At 36.9% G+C, this 27044-nt stretch overlaps 1 protein-coding gene across 2 annotated transcripts in view; it reads left to right on the top strand.

Moving 5' to 3' along the window:
- Nucleotides 1-27044, top strand: part of DROSHA (drosha ribonuclease III) — a 70803-nt gene that overhangs the window by 8338 nt on the left and 35421 nt on the right. For both annotated transcript variants that reach the window (XM_030444966.1, XM_030444967.1), the window contains 10 exons: nt 1145-1299; nt 4285-4365; nt 6406-6492; nt 6598-6684; nt 10382-10453; nt 11808-11889; nt 13160-13231; nt 16432-16601; nt 21407-21531; nt 23542-23641. In XM_030444966.1, the coding sequence (XP_030300826.1) occupies nt 1145-1299; nt 4285-4365; nt 6406-6492; nt 6598-6684; nt 10382-10453; nt 11808-11889; nt 13160-13231; nt 16432-16601; nt 21407-21531; nt 23542-23641 (1031 nt within the window). The remainder of the gene's footprint in view (nt 1-1144; nt 1300-4284; nt 4366-6405; nt 6493-6597; nt 6685-10381; nt 10454-11807; nt 11890-13159; nt 13232-16431; nt 16602-21406; nt 21532-23541; nt 23642-27044) is intronic.

The raw sequence follows: 27044 nt of genomic DNA on the forward strand, positions 1-27044 counted from the left end.
TTAAGCCTTAGTTTGAGTTTTTCAAAGCGCTAGCTGTATATTTTCTGTAGTTTAAAAACTTGGAAGAAATTGTTCTTTTCATGAATAATAAATGTGCATCATGGTTTGTCTTGGCTATGAAGACAACTTGGAGTTAAGGAGATCTATGGGAATGAGTGACGTTGCATACATAATAAGAGGATTCACTTTCAAGTACCAGAGGTTGTTAGAGATATTTGAGATTGGTCTTTTTTTTTTTTATTATTTTTGTTTTTGTGTGGTGTGGGTTTTTTCATTTTAATTAAGCCCAGACACTCATTAACAGTACTTAGACAACACCACACAGGAGACATTTTAGCAAGTCTAAGACTATTTAATTTTCTTTTGTATTGTTCTCCATTCTGATAGATCAGAAAAATTGCTTTATTTAACACAAATAAGAAAACAACCAAACAACAAAAAACCAACCCAAATCAAACAAACAAAAAAAGGATAACTCTCACAACAGGGTTTCCAAAAACCTTAGGACTGGATTAAACCAGCTAGTAACTGCAGGTTTTCTTCTGGCCTATGGTTTCTAGTATGTGATAATGAACTTATTAGAACTTATTTTGAAAAAAGTCTTAACAGTACATGTTCTGTAATTGGATCCATTTGTAATGTTTTGAAACTCTTGAATACACAAGTCCTTCTAAAAGTGAGTATTTTTAGATGAAGTGAAAACTAGATGTAAACTGTTCACTCATAGCAAGCACAATTAACTTTTTAGCAAGAGGTTCTGTTTACCTATGTGTATCATTTCTCTTTCCTCTCTCATTTATTTTTAACTTTACTGTGATAACTTGTGTTGGTTATAGCTCTGTAACCTTTAATGTCAAATAACTGAAATTGTTCTTTTACAACTTAGCAGTGATGCTTCTAGACAGCCAAACAGCAGTCTGACTCATGCAAACAGATGAGTTGTTGCAGTCATTTAACATCCATATTTGCTGTAATTTTTAATTAAAAATGCAGTTGCTTTCCTTCTTTTCCTTAGTGTGAGCATCAGGCACAGTTTTCAGTGTGCCATAGTTAGTTGTGTCATGTTAGAAGAGGAATTGCTAATGGTTAAGAGCATTTGTTGGATGTGTTTTGCAACTGATTTTGTTATCTCTGTGTGAATCAGAGAGCTCCAGTGAGTCAGACTGTGACTCTGAAGATGACAGCAGCTGCTCCAGCAGCTCAGATTCGGAAGTTTTTGACGTCATTGCAGAAATTAAGCGTAAAAAAGCACATCCTGATCGTCTCCATGAAGAACTGTGGTACAATGATCCAGGGCAGGTATGATGAGAGAAAAAAGTCTGAAAGCCTGAAAGTCATTCTCCTCTATAGACCTAAAATTCTGCATCATTGTCAAACATATTGGGTGATATGTATTTCAGTGTGCTTTTTTTACCCCCCCCCCCTTTCTGTCTTTCCTTCAAATAACTTTTGATTTCAAGAGTGTAGTTCCAGCTCATGAATACTGAGGAGTATTCAGCTGGAATTATTTCTGACAGTGTTAATAAAGCATAAATTACTAATATTGTACTAATGCCGTCCTCTGAGCCCCAAGATAAAAGTACACAGATCAATTCTGGGATGCAGCAAAGGCAGAATGTTTACGTCCTTTATAAATTTTTCACCTAAAAGGTCTCAGCTCATACTGATAAATAATGTTTTAAATATGTGGTTAATGCACCTAATTTTGTTTCTAAACTGATTTTTTTTGAAAATGCATGGAGATTATAGTTGTCATTAAATGTAATTCCTGAGCTCATGACGTGTTGTTTTGAATGTGTACATTGCAGAAAAGATTAGTTATTGTTTGCAAATTTACCATCTTCATCTCTCTTAAATATTTTACAAGCTATTATTTTTGTCAAATGGCATCTCAGTAAATTTATTTTTCTGACACTTTGTGTGATGCATGAGTTTAACATGCACCAAATCATAACGCCAAGAGATACTGCAATTCTTATTGCCACTGTGGCAGTTCAGAGGTCTGTTGAATATTCTATTTCAGACTCATATTTATGCTTCTAGTTTTAAAAAAATAAAATTGACTGAGAATAGCTAGCTGTTTTTATTTGTTTGAAAAACAAAATCAGGAAACTGTTCAGATACTTAACTGATAAAACTGCAGCTTCAGAGTAATACTGGCCAAATAAAAAGAATGTGGAATGTAAGATGAATAGTTTTAGGAATGTGTGGTTTATGAGTTTCCTACTGAAAACTTTCTTTCCCAAAAACTTTGAGACTTCCCCTCCATCTTTTTTGAAGGGGCTGAAACCAGATCATTGTGAGCTTGTCAGTGCTGTGCCAATTCTGAGTAGATTTTATTTGAAAACATTTGGTATTCTCCTAGGTGTTTATCTGGTATACCAAAATGCTTTCAAACTATCACTACATGAAACAGGAATGATTGCCATGCACAATGGCACTAAGAATTAGACTGTCTGCCAAAACTGTATTTTTTAGAATGGATCTTCCCAGCCCTTCAATATGATCAATGTGTTTTTCATTCTGGATAATCTCCCAGCAGTGCTGGCATTTGCCAGAAAGTAAGTTTCTAAAGCAGATGCTACCCAGTGGTCCTTTGCTTACAGGTGTTACCCAGTTGTTTGTGTTGCCCTTTTGGTCAAAGGAGGATAGAACCCATTGTCTTAGTTTATGTAAAGTGATGATTTTTCATCATCATTTTATCAGCACTTCATGATTGCTCTTCTGCATTTTTTTCAATGAACTGTGTCATTAGGAATAAGTATGTATCTGACTTGCTTCCCAAGCTTTGGGCTTTGCATATACTTCTTATTTCTGTTGGTCTGAGCTTGTACATTTAATGTGACAGAGGAAGCGTTGGTGCTGAACAGTTCTAAGAAGTAAGGATGAGATATTAAAAAATAAGTGATGGTTATTTTAATGGCATTAGTAAGCCCTTATTTTTTGGGAAGTGATGAGCCATTTGCCATTGAATGCATTTTTTAACTCCCTTCTGTTTCGTGGCCGTATAAGCCAAGAGGAAGTATACTTTTACCTAGAAGCATGAGTCAGTTTAATTGAGCCTATACTTTTCTCAGGAGTTTCAGAGTGTGGATAAAATGCGTGAACAAAAAAAAAAACCAAAAAACAAGCTTGCATGACTAAGCTCCCAAAGGAGTAGAGAAATACCCTACTGCTTATGTTCCTTTGCATGTATGCACTGTGCCAGTGTACACTGTGAAGAAATTCAATTTTGATGAACCTTTAGAAAATTGACATCAAAACTAAAAAGTAATTACTCTGCCAACTGTCTGAATCTACCTTAACAACAGTTCAGTAGTTTTTGCTTCCTGATGTTACTTCACATTATATCTTTCTATGATAATCCTGTTTAGGTCCACTGTGGACACTGTTTACATTTTCAGGTTGCTTACAGTAGTCGAAAGTTCTGGTGGTTCCTATGTTGCACTGTAGGTCTGTTTTGGTTTTCATCTAAAAAAAAAATAAAAAAATCTTTCAGTTCTTGAATTCAGACTTTGAAAAACTCTATTAAAACCTCGGGTTGGGAAGTTCATTTGTTTCCCTGGTTTTTTTCTGGGGATGTTTGTAGGATTTCTGCAATGAGCGTTATGTTAAGTGCAGAAAGCCTTAGGGTATTGCAGTAATTTATAGTAAGCATTGAACTTGGTCTTAAAAGTGAAAAGACAGTAGCTTTATACCCTGTGCCATCACCATTTTTGGTATAGCTACTTGATTCACCTATATGGAATACTGAAGTGTATACTTTTTTCACTTCTTGTCTTTTAATGATTACAGGGTGGATTTTGAGTATTCTTTAAAGTATCAAAATCTTCAAATGATCTGCTTTGCATATTTCAGGTGATAGCCTTGTCACATAGCAGAGGGGTTAATCAGGGACAGGATTTCATTGATTGTAGTGAGTAGAACTGTTTCAGGGTGGATATTTCAGCATGTAGATATTTGCATGTACATGTTTAGAGCCTGAATTGTGTTTCAGTGAGACAGTGTGCTTTTTGTATGTACAAGAAATGGTAAGAGTGGTGGTACACTTTTATTTGAGAGCATTTTTCCATCTTGTGCTTCTGAAACAGTGATGAAGTTCTAATGCTATTGTGCAGTTTTCTTATGCTAGTCTGTACTGTTTCAGTTCTGTTGACTTACAAACATCCACTTAATCTGAGCATGACAGGCTTTTAGAAGCATCGGCACTCTGGTCTTTAAAACCAACATATTTTTCCAACACTGTTTTTCACTAAAAACAGAAACCTACTTTATTTTTGACAGATGAATGATGGACCTTTGTGCAAGTGCAGTGCTAAAGCCCGACGAACGGGAATAAGACATGGCATTTATCCTGGTGAAGAGGTAAGTAATTACAGGAATTGCAGTTATGAACTGAAGCTTGCTGCTATAAATTCGTGCTTGGTTTGATTCAAGTTTTTTTCCACATTACTTATGGGCTGAGTAAAAACACCTGTGCAACTTTAAATCACTTAGTTGTGCAAACTCGTATTTAAAAGACAGTACTGGTAATGAAATCCACCTAAAAACTATGAAAACCTTTTCCCTGTATTTATTTAGTTTTAGGTTTGGATTTTTGTTAAGTTTCTGAAAAACAATTACATGATTAAAAAAAGAACATGTGGTCAAAGTTCTACCATCTTCAAGTGGTATGTTCAAGAGTATGTTATGTACCTCTTTGTGAAGGGATTGCTTTCAAAATAGAAGTAAATAAAGTAGTAATTCAGCTGCTGACAGGAGCAGCAACATGTCAGGAGGTGCTGTTGCCTTAGCACTAGAGCATGTCTGCACTGACAGTTTGCAGACAGTTGATTAATTTCTATGAATATCTGATTTGGAAAAAAATATTCCTTCAGCTTACTGATATATTTTACAAATGTAATATGTTTCTTTTGAAAATTGTTGTTGGAATAGTGCTTGGACCTCCTCAAGCTTTTTCATTCTAAAAAACTTCATTGTTGTGAGACAATTTGTAAGTGTTAATATTACAGCATTATTTTGGTTGGAAAAGATCTTTAAGATCATGAAGTCCAGCTTTTACCCCAGCACTGCCGATGTATGTTTTACATTTCTAATTTTTCTTGAATAATTTCAGTTTTCAGTATATGTTTTTACATATATTTACTGAAACATTCTTTTCTTTCTCAGCAGTGAATGTTTCTTTGAGTTATTCCCTGTGAGAAAAATGTCCTTGTTTTTTATAAATTGCTTCAGTTCAGAATCAGTTCCTCATCATCTCTAGAGTTTTTCTTGCAGAGGAGGGAGAAAAATTTAGCATGAGAAAACTGATACATCAAACTTGCAGCATGAAGGCAGCTGCCCCCTGGAGCAAGGCCAGCTGCAAATTTGAGGTTTCAGATAATCTCCTAGAATATATAAGCTCTTACAGTCTCCTGTAGGTAAACCTGCTTAGCTTTTTAACTGCTTTGTCTCAGCAATGAGAGGCTTAGAGGCTGAACAGCCTGAGTTATTGCCCTTCCTGATGGGTGGGTTTTACAAAGTGCACAGAGCTGCCTGATGGTGATTCTATCATGCCACTGCAATCAGGCCAACTTTTGTAAACCTGTTTCGTGTAGCACCCTGCTTGCTGCTTTGACTTTGGTTTTTTTTCATGCACAGATGTATTCTGAGCAGCCTTTGGTGGCAGCCTGGGTGGCAGCCTTTGAACTGCAGCAATGTATGTTGGATGTTTATGCAGGTGGATGTATATGCAGTTGGATGTAGGGCATATGATAAGTGGTTTTGTCTTGCTGCTGAGGATTTTTGGGTGTTTAAAACTGGACTGCTTCAGAACATGCTGGAAAAAACCATGAATCCCAGGTGTTTGGTGTTGCATCAGAGGGCTGTGTGCCTTTGGACCTCGCAGGCCAATTACAGCCTGCTGGATAGAGCAGGGTTTTGAGTGCTGCCATCTCTAGTGATAGACTAATCCTTTCTCTTTAGGCCTCAGATTTGCCCCAGGCAGATGAGCTGATACGTATCCTGATAGCATCCTTGGAGATCTTATCATGTGAGGTCTAGGTTCCTTTTTGTAAGCTTGTAAAATCAATTTCCTGAAACAAATTTATACAAAAGAGAAAATCAATCTGGTATGTAAATGACTAACTGCTGTGTGTAAGGAAGATGGGGAGTCAAATGGAAAATCAAAAAAAGTGTTGCTGTTTTTCACCTCCTTTCCTTTTAAATAGCTTTTAAAATATTTCTGAAAGTGAAAATATAGATAAGGCAACATTTTCATCTCCCCAGAATGCTTAATTATGACTACCTGCTTTTGTTTAATTTTTCCATGTGCATATTTCATGGCTATTAAAAATGCTTTATTCTTTCTTTTAATCTAAATTTGCCTTGACTCTACACATAATTCTACTTATCTCTTTCTTTAAGCCCATTAAACCATGTCGCCCCATGACCAACAATGCTGGAAGGCTTTACCACTATCGAATTACTGTGTCACCTCCCACAAATTTCTTAGTAAGTATTTTATAAATAATTCTAACTAGGATGCTAATTTTGTTTTCAGTAATGGAAGTAATACTGCTTCTTGCTTACTCCATGGTTGTTTATTTTCTTTTTTAGACAGATAGACCTACTGTTATTGAGTATGATGACCATGAATATATCTTTGAAGGGTTCTCAATGTTTTCACATGCCCCACTTACAAATGTAAGTATATTCATAACTAGATACCTGGCATCTCTTTTGAAGCTAAGTTGTTTCTGCCTTAAGTTCAGCTTTTCTAGGGCAATGATACATGTATGTTACAAACATCTTGCCAGCCCTGGGGACAGGAAGAAGACATTGATTCCAATGAGTCCTCAGGTTTTGTCTTGACTAATTGTGGTAATGGTTTTCTTCAAACTGTGACTGAGTCTGTGATATGCATCAAAGTAGTCATAGAATCATTGACTGGTTTGTGTTGGAAGAGACCTCAGAGATCATCTAGTTCCAACCCTCCAGGGACACTAATACACCAGGTTGCTTAAGCCCCATTCAGCCTTGACTTTGAACACTTCCAGGGAGTGGGGCATCCACAACTTCTCAGGGCAACCTTTTCTAGTGCAAATAAACCTCACAGCAAATATTTTTTTCTTAATATCTAATGTAAACTACCCTCTTTCAAGTTAAAATGATTACCCCTCATCCTATTGCTATATACACTTGAAAATGTCCCTCTCCAACTTCCTTGTAGGCCCTCTTCAGGTACTGGAAGGCCACTATAACATTTCCCTGGAGCCTTCTCCAGGCTGAACAACCCCAGATCTCTCAGCCTGTCTTTGTAGGAGAGGGGCTGCAGTCCTCTGATCATCTTAGTGGCCCTTCTCTGGACTTGCTCTAATAGCTCCACATCCTTCTTATGTTTGGGACTACAGAACACAGTACTCCATGTGGGATCTCATGAGAGAGAGGGGTACAAATATACAGTCCTCTCATGGGCAGAAGCCTGTATACTTGAGTTCACAGAAACTTCTTACTGGGAATCTGTCATTCTTCGGGGCTACAAAAGGAGACTGGACTTGCTCTGTACCATATTCCTTAGCAGTGCCTTCCTTCTCAATGGTTTTACTTATTTCACAGTTGGGAAGTGAAATGAACCATGGAATAACTTGTTGAAACTCTTATTTGGATTTAAATTGGATAAGGAGGTTTGCTAAGTTGGAAAAGTTCAAAGAAAAAACCAGCAGCAACAACTAAAAAGGTTTTTCCTTTAAGTGATAGATGGATTTATATTGGCAATACACTCTTAAATTTAGAGATTTCTCTGTTCCAAAAACTTACCTACATGTACCCACTTCCTAAAATCCATTCAACTTCTTCAGGAACTAAGCAAATTACGATTGTTTGTTAAAAGCTGTAGATATTTAAAGGCAATTAATTTTATGCTTTGAAATCAAATACAACAAAAAAGGAATTTCTTGACAGGAAGGGTTGTTAGGCATTGGAAAAGGCTGCCCAGGGAACAGCTTGAGTCATTAAGTATCATACCCTGAGGGGATTTAAAAACCATATAGATGAGACATTTAGTCTCATCTCAGACATTTAGTGATGGACTTGGCAGTGCTAGGCTCACTTGATGATCTTAAAGGTCTTTTTCTACTAAAATGCTTCTATGATTGGTACCTGACTGTCCTGCTTTTTGATATTAGTCAGCTATATCTGACTGAAAGATATGCAAATACCTAATTTCTGTATACTTGAAGATTTTTTTGTTATCTTAGTATTTCAAGAACTGTTTTTTCAAATGCTGTGGTGTTTGCTTATTTTCTTGTTTCTACACCTGTTACTAACTACACCACCAATGCGAAAACCCAGCATAGGGAAGAAAAGTTATTGGTACAGGACTGTCAGAGTACTGGAGCTGAGAGGACCTCAGAAGAAAGTGAAACAGTTTGCTTATGTAATGTATATGACATCACTTTACATCTGGTGCGTGGGAGAAGGGACTCTTATTAAGAGGAAGTCAATGAGACAGTGGAGTTAAACCTGTGGTGTGGCAGTGTGAAGCACTCCTGCCCTGTAGCAGTGCATCACTGTTGGTGGTCAAGGCAGATTTTTTCCCAAGGCTTTACATCTTCACATTGCAAACGATCAAAAAAAGCAGATTTATTTTGTTTCCATTACAAAGTAAAGAGACCACCTTATCTTTATAATTCTTGTGTCCATTCCATGACAGGAAAGGCAGAGACTTATGGGAATCTTTTCTTTGCAGAGAACAGGGAAAATTTTTGTCTGACATTAGTTAGTGAAGACCTTGAGTTTACTTTTACTGTAAAGTGCATGGTTTTGTTTTGTTTTTCCAATTTCAAATAGGGAAGATGATCAGCAAATTACTAATTTTTTACGGGGTTGAATTCAAAACAACGCCATGGTATCAGTTCCTGTTACTAATGGGTATAAAGCCCTTTGGAAGAAGTCTCTTGCTGTCATGATAGGATTTTTGGCAACATAAAAGCTGTTATTTGAGGGATGTATTTAATAAAAGGGAGGTGGCAAAGGATAGCTAAAGCAGAGGTCCCAACACCAGCATCTTTAAATGAACCAAGTTGCTGTGATTTAAAGTCTGAGTTTCACACAGTGTTATTACTAAGTAATACTGGAGCATGTTAGATATTAGGGAAAATTGTTAGTACATGGTCATTTCTATAAAGTGTTCATTTCCTATTCAATATAAATAAAATAGTCCAGTGTACTGAGTTTCTGAATCAACGTGTCCTCTCCTAGTTGAATTTACATGTGAGAAAATAAGCAATCACCTTATTTATTTATTTATTTATTTATTATATCTGCTGATATAAATATGACAGGTTTTCCTCTGCTCAGATTTGAAACAGGACCTTTAACTTTTAAGAGTTGGGTTTTTTCTAATTTACATTTCATGTTGTATTACAGTGTAATAAAATATTAAAATCGTAATATTTTATTTGTTCTAGCACCTTAGTTTATCATGCAGATATCAACAGATTTTTGTAGACAAAATAGTCAGATGCTTAACAGTGGACTGCAAGAAGATGCAAGCAGAATCCTGCACCTCAGAGTGCATTGATTTCAGTGCTGATATTTGTGTCCTTGCCAGTGCAAAATAACCTTGGGTTGCCTCCTTTTCACAGATCATTGAAGTGTTCTAAAGTTCTTTTACGCTTGCAAGGCCAGTGAACAGTAAAATGTGCTAAGAGCTGTAAACATGTAGGGCAGCATTAGGCATTTCTGCAGTCTTTTAGAAATCTATCTTTTTTGCTTAAAAAGAAGTCCCGTTTAAGAAAAGAAGCAATCACCTTCAGCAGTCCATGGACTTTACAGAGAAAGGAATCTTTTTCAAAAAGTGAAAATAAGGAATCAGATGCTTGTCTTACTAGTTAGTTCAGCAAACCTCTGAGAATATTTATCAGCATAACCTTGTAAATTTATCTTGAAGTTCTTCTGTTGTGTTGCTATAACTTAGTTACGCTGTCTTAAAATATGGCTTTAACAGAATTTGCAGTGTGCTTAAAAACACCATGCCTTCAGATCACTGCATCAATCTGACATGTTCTGATGCCCCCTTCCAAATATATGTGAGAGAAGGTAGGGGTTTGCAGAACTTTGCTTTTTCTTCTGCACAAAATTTCATCTCCAGTAGAGGGCATTATTTAATCACCTTTTAGCATCCCTCCTGTCAGCCTTGTGTTATTAGAGAGGTTGAAGTTAGAACTATTACTTCTCTTGCACGTTTGTGTTCCTGTCTTTGCATGATCCACCAGAACAACTGGTTTAGTAAGTGTTTATTTCAGCAGATAGAAATACCTCTATCAATAATACAAAATTGTATTAATTTTATATTGGATGCTATGTAGTTGTTCATGCTGAATTTCTATTTTCCTTTCAGATTCCTCTGTGTAAAGTAATCAGATTTAACATTGACTATACGATTCATTTCATTGAGGAAATGATGCCTGAGGTAAGAGGGATAATTAGTCAAGATTCAGAGCAGGTTGTGAATTGCTGATGTACTTAATTTATTAAACTTTTCAGAATCCCATTTCATGAAGTCTTCTAAGAGACAGGCTGTGTTCTGAACCAGTGCCTGAAAAGGAACTTGCACTCACAAGTTCTATCAGAAATTCATCTATGTAGTCTACCATATAGTAAAATCACCTAGTATGAAGCTCTTATATCCATATCTTCTTTTCATTTTAAGTTATATATAATATGTCAGTTACTCTTACCTGTAAGCTGACTTCTTTTATCTTCTTTTATCTTCTTCATTATCCTTCTTTTATGGATAACAAAAACAAGGCATATGGAGGCGTTGACTTGCCAGAACCACATGATTCAGTGACAGTGCTGAAACCTGAGTTTGAAGCTATGAAGATTGCATATCAGTACTTAATATAAGTTGTTGTCAAAACAAATTTCCAATGGATACAAACAAAGCACATTAGTACATAATTATTTTTTTATTATTATTACAAATTCATCTCTGGTGAAGCCAGTTTGTAATGTAAATAGCTGCAGTAGAACAGCATGTGTAGTTACCGAAGCACATTTGCATATTAACTACAAAGATATGATCAGTCTTCAATTTAGTCACATATATTTACATTTTTATTTCTAGTTATATCTCTTCTTGCTGCTCAGCAGCATCTAAATGTATGCAAAAGCCCTGAAATTCCTCAGAAAGATTTACTTGATCAAAGCAGTTAATTTCTTGTTACTGAATCTGCTGTATTGTCTCCAGATCTTATTCTAAAATAACAAATGGCTACCAAGCAAAAGAGGGAGTCAACTTTTTTTTCGAACTCCTGATCTGGCCTACAGCACTATTTGCAGACCACCCTTACGAATGCATTCTTACAAAAGAGGTTGTGGTGTTGGGTTTGGAATTTATGGCTGGTATCAGGCACATACAATTAAAACCAACTTGTCCTGATGTTGTTAAGGAAGGCTTTTAAAGTTCCTTCATTTCTGAATGAAAGCTATTTGTCTTGGAGAAGCTGCTTCCCCATTTGATGAAAGAATCTCATAATTTCTGCCTGTAGGGTTGATTTGAACATTGACTGAAGAATCTTCATTACAATAATGCTTTCTTGACAATACTCTCTGGAGAGATCACTGTGCTATGTTTCAATGTTTCAGTAGATGATTGTGAATATATCAGTCCTGTTTCCAAAGCTCAGTGTCTTAGTGGTTGGTAAATATGTAGACACCAATTTCTTCACTGCTTTATTTAAATATAAGTGAGTGGCATTATTTATATTACAGATTTATATAGTTATAATGCTGGTGTGTTTTGTTTTCTTTTCTTTCCTCAGAATTTTTGTGTGAGAGGGCTTGAGCTGTTCTCTTCATATCTATTCAAAGATATTTTGGAGCTCTATGACTGGAATCTTAATGGTAACTAAGTTCTATCTAGGGAAAAAAAAACCCATACAAAAACCCAATTAGTTGTAGATTTAAAAAAGTAGGACTCATGTTTTTTGTTTTAAAAAGAAGAAAAATTGGTATAAGGGTCAAAAGAAGAAAGTCAAATGCTGGTTTGTTTGGGAGGGGCAAACTTTCATTTTGTTCTTCAAGAATATGCAGTTTACTGAAGTTTACCAATGTGGGCTGTATCAAGTGTACCAATTTGCTGCTGTATTTTAAGACAAACTAAATTTCTTCCTTAATCCAAGACTGTTCTTTTTAATCAAACAGTAAATATTTTATGTTTAATTGCATAGTATCATGTGCATGGTATTTTGAAAGGCAGGCTTTCAGGTAAATGAATTCTCTGTTTTTACAAGCTGCCAAACAAGTTACTCATACAGTATTTCTCTACAGTCAACTTAGAAAGCAGTGTCATACAGACAGCCTTGAGGAATAACGTATCATTATAGTTGAATGTTTTTGACTCAACAAGATGAAATATGTTTCTCTGAAGACTGTGATAAAGGAGAATTTCAGGGATGTTCCTTCCCTGGGTCTAAAAACTGATAGTGTCAAGGGAATTTCATTTCGGAATCTGTGTGTTTTGGTGTCTTGTCTTTGTCTACGGAGATGTGCTCTGCACTTACTGCAGCTAAACAGAGCAGTGTACAGGTTTTATACATTTTGTGTATGTTTCTTTTTTATTACTTAATGTATTCAGATATCAGTGTTGCCTTCTGTATCACTGGTTCTGACTTTTCTTTTTTTAAGACTAGATAGTTACTGATTTTGGTTTTATTTTCATGCAGAACTTTGGTTGGTTAACTACGAAACCAAAAAACCCCCCACAAAATAGCATAATCAAAATTTCCTTGTTGTCTTTGTTACTGAAACCAAGAAACACCAACTGATTGGGAGGGACTAATAAACTAGTGCTTGTGTCTGTAAGACTTTAGTAAATTAATTATATAAAATGGTTTTTTATGTATCACTGTTTTAAATAAAACTACTGTGATTTTGTGGGATTCTTTATGTTTCTTAGGTTTTGTAGTTTTCATTGAAGTGGCCCACAAGTGCACTTTCACTAGCAGTTGTTACTCTGTTCTTCTCTGCTGTTTTTTTGTGCATGATTGAAACAGGTTCTATCAAATGTAATAATCAGTCATTTATTTAATCTGCAGTAATGTTACTTTCTTTTTTTTACTTGTTTTGCAAATACATTGCTGTTCATAATTTTCTGTATTTTTTCATATTTAAGGTCCTCTTGAAAATGATTCAGTTTCCTGCCCCAGATTCCACTTCATGCCACGATTTGTGAGGTTTCTTCCAGGTAATGTTTGTATTATATAGCTTTTTGGAAATTTGAATTCCAAAACAAAACAAAACTAACTCCACAAACCAAAACATTCTCCAAATAATAGTAACAGAACAAAAAAAACCCACCAAGAAACTGACTGCAATTCAAATGGTTTAGTCAGTGTAGAGTTCTGGTACTTCCTTTGGAAATTCTATAGTTCTCACTATGGGCATACGGGCAAGCCAGGTCTCACTTCTATCTCTTAATTTTTTCCTGGTGATTTTAGGCAGTGCTGAGACATTCTTTCTGTGTTCTGTAATGAAGGTGTGGCATTTGAGAAAGGCTATTGCTTTGCCTGACATGTGAAACTGAATATCAAGTCCCCTCAGCTCTTCAGGATACCATGTGATTATATTAAAATTCTGGACTTACAGTTTTGAGGAGGTCAGCGTGACAGGCACCCCTGAGCACATGTTGTTCTAACAGTTTTATTCTTCATCTTATGCAAGCTTAGACCTTGCAGCAAATGGTTAAAGACAGAAAAACATCATTTCAATGGAAGTCCCTGGCCTGCCAGCCAAGGACAAGCTTCTGTATGGAGCATTATGCTTATTTTGAGTAAACAGCTTACACAGGCATTAAACATTTCCTAAGACTGTGGAATGGACTTTGAGTTTATATGAATATCATGGTTCCTTTAAAAAAAACATCCTGCTGAGATCCTGCCAGTGAAGGGTTGTGTGGACAGAAGGATGCATTTCAGCTTCTGGACTGAGGGAGCTGATAAGACTCAGAACAAACTTCATCGAGGGCTGTGGCCTGAAGGTGCTCTCCGCTCTGGGATTGGAAACTTACTTGGGATATTAATTATAGCTGTAGCTAAATGAGGTTTATCTCATTACGTTGGAGAGTACTGATGGCTAGATTACTGTATTTCTAATTGTTGTTCCTTCCTGGATACACAACACTGTTCAATCAGAAGCAGTGCTCTGAGGCTTGCTAGCAAACATTGATTTGGTTCTGCTGAAGCAATTTGCAAAATAAGCCATCAAGCCCCATGTGGCTGATTAGCTTGACCTCATCACAAAATGAGAACAAGTTTGACCTCCCTTGTTTGTGTAGCTTGTGGGTATTTTCCTGTTAGTTTGGTGGTATTATATTCTTATTCTTATTTGTCTTTGGTTCCTAGCTTTCTAATTCTTTTTTTTCCTGATATTTCTGCATGTGTAGTTGCTTTTAGCGTCTTTATGACAGATTGGTTGTAATCTAGTTTGCATTTTGTATTAATTGTATTTTGAGATATCCTTGCAAATTTTTAATTTCCAGAGAGTGGGAATTATTTCTTTCAGGTGTGTTTGCAGAACTTTCTTTTTATCTGTGTCTAGTCAAAGAAGAAATGTTGATGCAACAGATTACCATCCATCCACAAGTGTCTCTTTTAAGTTGAAAATGAAATGCTGATTTCCCATTTCCTCTACTTATTATCCTTTCTTATTTTTCTAACAAGGTCAAAAAATACACGGTTTAGGATGTCAGGTTATTCTATGTGAATTACTTAGAGAAAGGCTTTGGAGTAATTCTGAGCTACTTATACTAGGTTTACTGATTGCCAGAGATGCACAGCAAGCAGGATAGTTGCTGTATTGTCATATGTTTTTATGATCATAAATATATTAAAAGAAGAAAAGACTAGGAGAACATTTGAGGTTCCAAGTACTGCATGACCCAGGGAAGGTCAGGTCTCTCACAAGTTTGGCACAGCTATCTGTATCAACCTGTACCTTTCCAGTACACAGTCATCAGTTCACTTTTTTTTTTTTTGATGATTGTTGTACATGGGCAGCCTCTTGCATAACAGTGTAGTCTAGGTGTTGACAAAGACAGAAGTCTTGAGTCCTTCTTTAATTTGAAAGAAAATTTTGCACATTTAGAAATCTGCCCCTGTAGCTACTTAGAAGTATTCTCTGTTTCCAGTGAAGTTTGGGGTGTATTTTCCCAATTTAAGATTCCCTTTTGGAGTTTGAATAAGGTTGGTTGCTCTAAGAGGCCATGTTGTATCATTCCCTTTCATCTTTTCAGTACTGTAGTGCTGCAATCCCAGCTGAAGTAAGAGAAGCATTTGTTCCCTTCCATGTCTTGTGGAGGACATAGTCTTACTCAGCACTGCTGTTAGGAAGCAATCCTGCAAGAATTTTCTTGTCTGTCTGGGTTCATGTTTCATTTCTTGTGCTGTGGCATCATTCTCCTTATTGCTCTAAGACTTTACTTTTGGTTTTAATCTGTTCCTTTTTTTGTGTGTGTGCACAGTAGTAGTGTGTACTCAGTGGCAGGACTGTGTTGCTCCTGCTCCCTGGGGAAGAAATCAATGTTTGTGCTCTGTGAGGATGAAACTTGAAGATGTCTCCACACCTACAGTTTAACATTCTGTTGTTGAAGGAGGAGGTTGGAGAGATCTGCATCAAAATTGAAGTGTAGTAACGTGTCTTATTATGAGTAAGCATACTGAATTTGAATAGTCAGTTGTTTTCTGAGTGGTGGTCTGTCAAGACCCTCACTCATCTTTCCTGTTTGTGTCTTCACGTCTGTAGCTGACTGCCTGGAGCCATTCAGATGTTTATTATACTGTCTTCCTTTGTTAGAAGTCAGCCTTTGCTGTGGATGTTTCCTGTAGTCTCAGAAGTATTTAGCAGTTTCCACATGCCCTCGATTCATTTAGTGACAGAAGACAGCATATGAGGCTCTTTAGTCTTCATTACTGCAGATACAGCATGTTAGCACTATAGATGAGTTTAAAATGCAGGGATGACTTACTGCATTCATCCAGAAGTGTCTTGTAAAATTTTGAGTGTTCTTTAAAAAAGCAGCATAAATGCCTAAAAGGCTTTTTAACTACCATTGTAAAAAAAATACTATAGAACTGTGGACAGGAAGGTATAAACTGAACAATGTAACTGATTGTTCTGCCTACTAATTTTAAAGTTTGTTCAGGGAAGTTAGAAACTTCAGCTTCTGCAGAATGATGAAAGTGTTACTTTTGCTACTGTTCCTATTAGTGCTTCCAGTTTAGAGAAGTGTTTATGCACGTGCAGTATTCATCAATACAATATGGGCATTCATGTTTGTGAAGTCAAGCAGTTTGCATTTTACTTTGCAAAATATTTTAAGTGTTCTTCATGTTTTCTTTTTTTCTCACGCTTTAGTTGTGAAATCTGAAATGTATTTATGTTTTTAAGATGGAGGAAAAGAAGTGCTCTCAATGCATCAGATTCTTCTCTACTTGTTACGATGCAGTAAAGCTCTGGTGCCTGAAGAGGAGATTGCCAACATGCTTCAGTGGGAAGAACTGGAATGGCAGAAATATGCAGAAGAATGCAAAGGGATGATTGTTACCAGCCCTGGCATGGTAGAGCAAGTATTTCTGTTTTATGAACAGCCCAATGACACATACATGTTGTGTTTCAGAGAGTCTACTAGAGGCTGATTTGAGAAGGGGAGAGATGACCACTGACAGTTGCAGATTTCTGTAGAAACAGTTCATTGATTGTTCCAACCCTGGGAAGAATTGCACTCTCTGCTGCTTAGCTGAAGAGCAGATTTCAGATAAATGCTGTTTCAATGTGCATGTTAATAGGAATGGCTATAATTTATATATGTGAAACTGTAGTTTGTTCCTCTGCTTTATTTTCTCAGACAGTCTTTATATGCATAACCTCACATTCTTTTTCCCTGGCACAGGACCGGAGTATTAGTAACTATTTGCTATTTTCTTTCATCTTCCTCTTTTGACCCCCTTATTCTATTCAAAGTGTTCTCTCTCGATCCTGCCCTGGATATGGAGAAGGTGTTTCTGCCTAAGTGGTGTTTTCCACATTGTTTCTATGTCGCTGTCACTCACTCTGAGGAATTTTGTGTACCTTAGGTGTACTTAATGAATGCATCCATTAATTTTCAGTGCCAAGCTTAAAACCCCTATGGCCTTATTATTTTTGGAACAATTGGTGTTTTAAAGCATATGTTCTCTGAACACAGCTCCTTTCAACTCCAGTGTTTATGCAATTTTAGCCTGTTTTTCTGACTTTCACACTTAAGAAATGTGGGTCACAATTAGAGATGATGTTGCAGTATTCTGTTTTTTCAGTATCATAAAGTGAAATCTCAGTAGTAGAGGCATATTTTGGACCTAGTGTTTTAGACTGCCATGTACTGGAACATGTTGCCAAGAGAGGTGGTGAAAGCCCTATCCCTGGAAATTTTTAAGGAGAGGCTGGACGGGGCTCTGAGCAACCTGATCTACTGGGAGGTGTCCCTGCCCATGGCAGGGGAGGTGGAACTAGATGATCTTAAAAGTCCCTTCCAACCCTGAAAATTCTGTGACTCTATGATTCTAGCTTTCTCAGTCATAATACCTTTCTTTTTCTTTCTTTCTTCATAGCTCAGCTTCTTAGATTATCCAGAAAAGTGTGATGTTGCATCATGCCTAAGGGGAAATTTAGTTTGCTGACTGAAAAACCTGTGCCAAAATGCAGCCAGGGTGATGTTCTAAATATTATTTTCAAGTTTATATTTTTAAGTATGGGAGCACTGCAATTAATAAACCACTTTGTAAGCTAATCATAACTTGAGCAGAATAATTTATTTTTCCTTTGATTCCATTCTGAGTGTTTTCATTCTGGCTAAAACTTTTTAAACAGAAGGAAAATAATATCTGTGGAAACATGAAATACAGAATACATGAAAACTCTCACTATGGAAGATTCTGTGTGAACTAGATTAAAACTAGATTAAAACCAAATTGCCATAATAGAAATTATTAAAGAGCTGTAACTGTTTATCTTAACATAGCTGATGTCGCCTGTGGTATCTGTGATACAAGGTACGTGCTACTGCACAACTTTTCAGCATCCTTATGGTATATGATGACATAACTACAGTGGTTCTGCTGAAGATACGCTTATTTCAACAGACTGAAAACTTGCTTTTTTGGTTTATTATGAATGAATGCATATATGCTCCTTCCTTGTGTCACTGAACTGTAAATGTCTACATGCACAAGGCAGTGCAGTTTGTGAGTGGTAGTGTTAATTGCGAGATTCTGTGATTTTTTTACTGACAAACTTTGCAATCCTCAAGACAACTTTTTTAGAGATGTGGGAGGACATCAAAACATGTAAGTGTAAAGAAATCTGCAGCACTTCGAAATGTCATGTTATGAATGCCATCATTAGAACATGTTTTTCTCTAAAGGTTGCAAGGACTTTCTTAGTTTGTGGATTTTTTTTGTTCATAGCAGCATTTTCTACCTAGTATGAAAGCAAGTGAAAAATAAAGTATGAAAGTATTTTCCATGCATTTATAACCTTAGAAAATAAAGTAGTTGTGTTACAGAGACAAAGTGAAACTGTTTGAGAAAATGACAGCTCTTCAATTCATTTATCCACTCGACACAGCAAAGTAAAACCAAGTAAATTTTATTTTGCTGCTTAACTCCACACCATCACTTCAGAAATAATTATTCCTCCTGTGAGCAGATCTAGGTTTTATATATGCCTCACTTAAAAAAAAACGAAAAAACCAACAAAACCCAACAAACCAACAGCCATTTATTTATTCATATATGCATAATGGAGAATGGATAAAATTTTGATAGACACATAAATCCCTTTCACTGAAACAACTAACAACTGTTCAGCATTATTTAAAACTTTTTGATTTATTCACAGTATTTCATTAGTTCAGCGAAACTTTGTGTTGGAATAGATTTAAAGGTTAACAAATTTTAATCCTTTTGAATACTTCTCTCTTTCTAAAATATTGCTGCTATTTCACTAGTACAAATGTATATGAATTTTGTCATACCTTTCTATTGCATTTCTATGCAATCTCATTGTGTCTTCTACTGACAGCAGAGCCTTAGATGTTGAGCCTTGTAGTAGGAAACAAAGATAATGAACCTCTGTTCTGTTAGAATTCCTTTGGTTTTGATGAGATTTTAAAAGGAAGGTTGTGATTAATAGATGGGCTCTAACTGCACTTTTAAAAGAACATAGCAATAAAAATCTGGAAGAGTAATATCTAATTTACTTGTGTCCTGTCTACTGGTGCACAGTTTATACTGTGTTTCTGTAAGGTTCTCTTTGTTCCTTTTATATTCAGAAACAGCACCACAAAGGCACCTGGTGTTCACTGTGCTGAAAAAAGAAAAAGCTCTGCCTGGCTAGACCCCTCTCATTACTGTCAGTGAAGGAACAATTGTGATTAAATCTTAAATAAGGAGTTCTTTTGTCCTGGTTGTTATCAGGTATCTTTAACCACTGTGTAACTGAGTGACAAAACTCAAGAGCAGTGACATATAAATGAAGAGAAACAGTCTGGTTTTGAATGATACTGAAGCCACCAGTTTGACACAGATCCTGCTAGAGGTGTATTGAAAGGTTTTCTGCCTTTGTAGAGGATCAGATTGCTTTTGTTTAAGTGTCTAAAATGTGAAATGTGTGAATAGCTAAATGTTTTTTGTAATTTTTACAAATACATTGTTTATAATGGGTGCATTGAGTATATTGTTTCATATTCTGTTAATCCTATTTTACCACCCTTGGTTCTTAAACAAGTTGTTCTGTAGCAAATCTGCTTTTTTGAGAGGGATGGGATGGGATGGGAGGAGTTCCTCATTTTTAATGCTTAGAAAGGGGAGAACCAATGAACAACTTTGGTGAAGATAAAACCTTTTGAAATTGGCTCAGCACCACAAACCCCACAAAACCAGATAAATTTCAGGACTTTAAGCTCTAGTTTAGAGTACAAATCTGCCTGCTACACATTTTCCCCATGTTTGCTGTTAGATTCTATTGTCCTAATCCCTTTTTATTTGAATTGATGAGGGGAATACCTTTTATTATTTTTATTTCTTATTTTTTTAAACCCTAGCAGCAGGAACTAATTTACTTTTTTAGCTATTTCCCCCTCCCCCCCCCCTTTTTTTTTTTTTGTTTGGGGCCATGTAACTTTCAGTCATCATGCCCAGTGGGAAGCTGATAAGCGTTTTTCCCTTGGAAAATGTTTCTCTATCTTAATATTTAAGTTTTAAGTGAAGTTTTGTTTTTCTAGAATAGATTGGAAATTTGATCACCTGCTGAGACTTACTTTTATTTCTAGAATTGACTTTTCTTATAGATGCAGAAAATGATTTCTGTTAACAGTTCTACAAAGGTGGTTTGAAAGGTGAAAGCTTTGTTCTTGACATAGTTTTTATTGGTTTTGAACAGAATAGTGGGAACTGTTTCTGAAACTCATCTTTTAAGAAATTCACAGTGCTAAATAAAAAGTTTTGAGATGCAGGTAACTAGAAGTAATGCCCTTTTTCTGAAACCTGAGACAAGCAGAAAATATTTGCCTCATCCAGCTGATTGCAAAGTGGGGAGTAAGCAGGCACATAACAAAGCAGCTTGCCAGGGAATGGAGAAAATGTATGCTTGGAGACAAAATGTGTGCCTTTGGCTGAGTTTTTAAATATGTTAGATAAGTGATCCAGAGCTCTATAAGCAGCATGTCTTCTACAGTGATGTGCAATTACTCTTTTTCTCTGTTTTGAGAGGTGAAGCGAAAGTGGCTTCCTTCTACATTGTCCTTTTTAACTATAGAAAAAAAAAATCCTATTTTGAAGTGGAGAAAAGACAAATTCATATTCTGTATTGTACCCATCAGCCTTTGTGCCTTTTTTAGGAGTAGCATCAAAGATTTTTTTTAATACTATTTAGTCAGTGTGATTGAATGCTTCTAATAAGGGCTTCACTTGTATTGGGAAATCAAGAACAGAACTAAAATTAGAGAAGTAACCTGATCTTTGCAAACTACTCAGGCATGTGGGAGCTTGAATGCCAGAATACTAATCTGGATTTTATTTTCAGTGTGGTGTTCAACAGAAAAAAATTGCTTTAAGTTCTCAGAAATAATCAAACTGTAAATTTCCCGACTTGTGAAATTAAAACAACAATAGTTCCTTTTTTCACTGGGGGAGCAAAGTCAATTAACTTCATTTCAGTCATTGTAATTGCCAAATACTTATTATGGTACTAATGATTAGTTTTATGTTTATTTTAATAAGCTTGGAATACCGCTGCTTTCCAGTTCCTGGATAGCATAGGCTTGAGGTAATATGTTTTCCATGGAACTGTTGTCACTTAGGTGTATTTTTTGGTTTTTTTCTACTAGAAACCGAGCTCAGTTCGTATTGATCAACTGGACCGTGAACAGTTCAATCCTGATGTAATTACTTTCCCCATTATTGTCCACTTTGGGATACGACCTGCTCAGCTCAGTTATGCTGGAGATCCACAGTAAGATGCTTTTCCTTCCACCTTTTCATTCAGAAACTCGTTGCTGTTGTTATTTGTGGCTTAAATAGGACTTGTTTATGTAGTTAACTGAGTCTGAAATAAAGCTTAGTGCTTATGGCATTGGGCACTAGCTCTTGTAAATTAAAGAATATAAGATCTAACTTCTTTCTGGCATGATTCAGGATCTGCTGAAGTAACTGTGCATGTGTGTGCAGTATGGAATTTCTCAACCTGAGACAAGCAATTCTAGGTCAGACCCAAGGTTCCTCAAGCTCCATGTTACTTCTTTAAGAGGCTTTGAGAAAGAAAATAATTTAACAGGAAAGCAGAAGAGGAGTATTTAAGCAGACTTCCAAAGGTCTGTAACAAATGGATCTCTGAGCTAGAGGATGTATTTAGATTATTTTGTTTAACAGCACTGAATAGACTTTCCTTCTCTAAATTTCTCAAATCTCTGAATCATTTTATGCTACTGACAGGGAGAAGATGCCAGTCATCACTTCCCCAGTACTAGTACTTTTGTGCATGATATGAAAAAGGAATGACTTTTCTTTCAGAGCTGCTACTTGATCATTTAATTACATGTTCATGAGAACCTAAATCTAATAATGAGGGATATATTTCCTGTTTGCTTTCTTCAGTACATTTATGTTTCTTGCATCCTGCCCTATCCTGCTTAGTTGTATCTTTCTGTGCCTTGGAGGATCAAGACTATGAATTGTTTCCTAGCTTGGAAACTGTTGCATCCACGATACTTTTCTCTGTACATTTTATATTCTTACAGATATGAATGGACAAATGTAGTGAAGTAGTGGAGAAGGAATCAGAACTTCAGTCAGAGCAAGAAATACTGTTTCACTATGGATTCATGTAGTAGTGTAAAACTGATTAGATTTTATTCAGAGTTCTTCATTTCTGACTGTACTGTGCCACTAATGTGGTAACTTCCTACTAATACCACTGCTCAAAGTTAGTGCTAAGGAAGATGTATTATAATTTAATAATTAAAAAGAAATATGTAACTATTGCTAACTAAAAGAAATTCCTTGGGGAAACTTCTTCCCTCTGTCCTCCAATTCCCTACTTCCTATTAAAATCTCTTGGTTTGGGTTTTCTTCAAAAAATTCTACAGAAGTGGTACTATTTTGCAGATAGCATTGTTTCCTAAGGACAAAAGGTGCATATCATGGTCCTCTTGGTCACTCCTTCCATAGAAACTTCTGAACCTGTTGCTCACGTGCAGCTGAGTGTAATGGTGGATGTTGTCTACAAATGAAGCAAGTTCTTGCAGGTTTTGTGAATATCTCTGCTAGATCACAGAGGGACTCCTGCTGAGGAAAGTGTTCTGTTATTTATGTTCACGTGAAATTACCCTGAAAATATGAAAAGGCTAGATGGTTGGAGAAAACCAGCAACTAACTGTATGCTAACCACAGAGAAAGCTTGATGTCTTTTTTTCCATTCAGCACAAGCCTCTAGGAAATTAAATTTTAATTTCACTGACTTTGTTGCATGTGACTCATAGAGATTTTCTTCGTGCATTTCACTGAAATGTTTTAGCCAGTGTAAGGACAGAAACTTTGTGGAAAAAGTTACTACTGCTTTTCATTGAGTGATAAGTAAATGCTCTGGAGAAGGAGTTTTCACCTTCCTGAATTAAGATGTCATGCTGCAGGCCAGTGTTTTCTGCATGTGGAAGTGGCTATTTGGAGAGAACAGGTGGGGGTCTGGGAGACCTGTGTCCTACCCTAAGCTTGGCTGATCACCTCACACTTCACACTTAAGCCTCCTCTTGGCCCTTGTGGTCACCATTGAAATGACTGCAGAGACACTGTCACCTCTCTTGTAAAATGTTTTGAGATTTTTTTTTTTGTGGAGGAAAAAGATTCATATAGGCAGTGTGCATGCGTATGGGTGCGTTATTAGTAGCTGTTGTGTTCATAAGGACAAATGAGAAACTTTTGTGTTGTATTGACCAAAATATTTTTTTTTTCTGGTTTTGTCCTTCAGATACCAAAAGTTGTGGAAGAGTTACGTGAAGCTGCGTCACCTCCTGGCCAATAGCCCCAAAGTCAAACAGGCTGATAAACAGAAATTATCACAAAGAGAGGTATGCTCAGCCTTTCTATAACTGATAACTGAACATGGTAATTCAGGATGGAATAAAGCCATATGGTAGAACCATAGAGTGGTTTGAGTTGGTGAAGATCACAAAGGTCTTCTAGTTGCACCCCCCCTGCATGGACAGAGACACCTCCCACTAGACCAAGTTGCTCACAGCCCCATCAAACCTGGCCTTGAACACTTCAAGGAAGAGGGTATCCACAACCTCTCTGGGCAGCCTGTTCCAACATTTCACCACCCTCACACTAAAGAATTTTTCCTAATATCTCACCTAAGTCTACCTACTTTCAGTTTAAATCCATTGACCCTTGTCCTTTCACTCCATGACCTTGTAAAAAGTCATGTCCAGCTTTCCTGTAGGGCCTTTTCTGAAGGCTAGGAAGCTGATGTAAGGACTCCTCAGAGCCTTCTCCTCATCAGGCTTATCAATCCTGACTCTCTCTGCCTGTCTTCATAGGAGTGGTGCTTCAAGCCTCTGTCATCTTCCTGGCCCTCCCCTGGATTTTGTTCAAGAATTCTGTGTTTTTGTGTTGATGGCCCCAGAACTGGACACAGTACCCCAGGGGGAGTCTCATGAGAGTGGAGTAGAGGGGCAGAATCACCTTCCTCAATCTGCTGGTCACACTTATATTGATTCAGACCAGGATACAGATGGCTTTTGAGGCTGAAAGTGGACACTGCTGACTCTCTGAGCTTCTCATCAACTAACACCCCAGAGTATTTTCCTCAGGGCTGTTCTTTATCCATTCTCTTCCCAGCCTGTATTTGTTCTTGGGATTGCCCTCTCCCAGATGCAGGACCTTTCACTTGGCCTTGTTGTACTTCAGAAGGTTGGCATGGGCTCACCTCTCAAACCTTTCAGGGTTCTCTGGATGGCATCCTTTCCCTCCAGCATGTCTACAACATCATATAGCTTGGTGTCATCAGCAAATCTGCTGCAGTCAGTTCTGCTGTCCATATCTTTGACAAAGATATTTAACAGCTCTGGTCCTAATCTTGAGCCCTGAGGAAGAAGCACTCATCACTGGTCTCTATTTGAAAACCACTATTTGATTGACCACAGCTCTTTGAGTGGGACAGTCCAGACCAGTTCCTTACCCACCAAGCTGTCCATCCAGCAGCCTCCTGGATTGCTGATGCCTTGCCATGTTGTCCCTTCAGCAGATGTCGAGGTGGTTGAAATCCCTCAGAGGACTAGGACTAAGAAACATGAAGCTTCTCCTATCTACCAATAGAAGGCCTTATCTGCTCTTTTGTCCTGGCTAGATGGCCTGTAGTAGGCTGATAATCACCTGCTCCTCTCTTCCCTATGACTGCCCTGTTTATGAAGACAAGAGAAATCCTTCACAGAAGATTTTATTTTCAGGCTGTTAATACTGATTTTATTTTACCTGATTTTTTAATGGATTTTTTTTCCTTTTTCCATCTGTCTTTACTTCAAGTTTTTTGCCCAATTATAGAAATTATCTTTATAGAACCGTTACTTCTTTATAGATGTTGCCATTAATAGTTTCAAGAATTAAAGGACTTTATTTCAGAGTGCATTTTAACTGGCTCATAATTTTAAATACTTATCTTTTGAGATAAAAACTACTACACTTACGACTTTAAACTGTAACTTGTTCATCAGTCTTAGTGACATTACTTAAGACCTGAGTAAAAACATTCTGGTTGTTGTTATTTTCAGTAATCTTTAATGGCAAATGAGATGTTTATCAAAATTTTGTCTTTTCTCTCCTCTCCTGCATGATGAGCAATAAGCATTTCTTAGCTGCAGGTACTCAGCCATCTGGGAGTTAAAATCACTTAAATATAGACTAAAGCAGCCTGTTCACAGGTATTTATTTAAAATCTTGGACTGAAGCTTTGAATTTATCTGATGCTTGTTTACCATGCAGCCTTAATTGGACAGCTTATATAAAGAGTACATAGAAGAGAAATTCTTGAGTACTGAGCTGAAGATAGTTAAATGGTGTCATATTTTTATGTATTGATTAGAAACCCTGGTGATTCGTAGAATAATTGAATATCCCGAGTTGGAAAGGACCCATGAAGATGGTTGAGTCCACCTCATGAGTCTTCCACAGTCTGCTGATTGTGTAGCCTTGGTCTGATACATTTGACATTGCACCTGATTTTTGTTATTACTGCAAAGCATAGTATACTGTTATATGAACAAGAGCCTTAGTTAATATTTTATTTGTGCTTGTATTAAATGAACCCTTATCTTCCTTTCTTGTAAACGGGGAAAACCACAATGTTATGACTTAACTGCCACACACTTGTAAGGGGAAAAAAATTGTCTTTATAGGAGAGGATTTTTTTTTGCTACATCTGTCTACACTCAGAGCAAATAGAAGGGAAAACAGTTGTTTTATGAGTATCTTTTCATTAAGGGATAATGAATGACTTACCTTTAAAAGTGTAGTAGATTGAATGTAGCAGGGTGATTATGCTTTGCTTCAGAAGATAAAATGCTCCTTTGATATTTATCACTGTGTGTTGTGCTGATTTTTGTTTCTAAATCATATCATCTAGGATATTGGGTTTATTGAGTAGTTGTCTGGTATTTTAGAGGCACACGGGGCTGGAGCAGAAGCTTTATGTGAAGATAGCCTATGCATTTTGCCAATGGATGTGTCAGTAACTTAGAAGGAGCTGCTGGGCTGCACCTGAATAGTAAACAGCCTTTTAAAGATTGTGAATCACATATTATGAGTAACACTGGAATGCTCGTGAGCATGCAGCCTGAAAGTAAAGTGAGGTCTAGCAAATGCTGTAGCACCTGTCTCAGAAAGCACCCAGTAACAAAGCCTAGAAATGCAAATTTGAGATGGTGCACAAAGGGGTATCTATGCACAAGAGAAGCATCTCTCTTCCCTCTGCCATTGGTCATTCACTACTACAAGATTGTATGATGTTATTATTTGTGACAAGATTGTGCCTGAGGGCTTTATTCCTCTAACCTGGCTTTGGGCATTTACAGAAGGTGAATAAATAAGGACCTGAAGGCTCACTTTGAAGTTAGTGGAGAGAGAAATGCATTTTTTAAAGCCGTTTATTCACTTTCATTGAATATAAGAGGAGCCAGGGCTAACTAGCCTTCTACTCTGGATTCCTTGGCATTGAGGTGTATGAGGGTGATAAATCTGGTTCTGGATAGATGTGCCTCTTGGAACAACTCTGTGTCTCTGCAGAACAGAAGAGAGAGCCTGTTCCTGCCCAGAATTGCTCCCGAGCTACTGGAAGCTGGAAAGAGATGCTTTGAGCAAGTGCCCTGTAGTGAAAAGGAGAGGGAGGATGGGTTGGAGCTTTGAAAAGTTTCATATTCTGAAGAAAGAAGAGCACTGAGGGAGTCTTTACAGTTAGTGGTTTTGTCAGGAGTTTGC

This window comes from Calypte anna, chromosome 2, assembly GCF_003957555.1.
Source record: "Calypte anna isolate BGI_N300 chromosome 2, bCalAnn1_v1.p, whole genome shotgun sequence".
NCBI classification, from domain to species: Eukaryota; Metazoa; Chordata; class Aves; order Apodiformes; family Trochilidae; genus Calypte; species Calypte anna.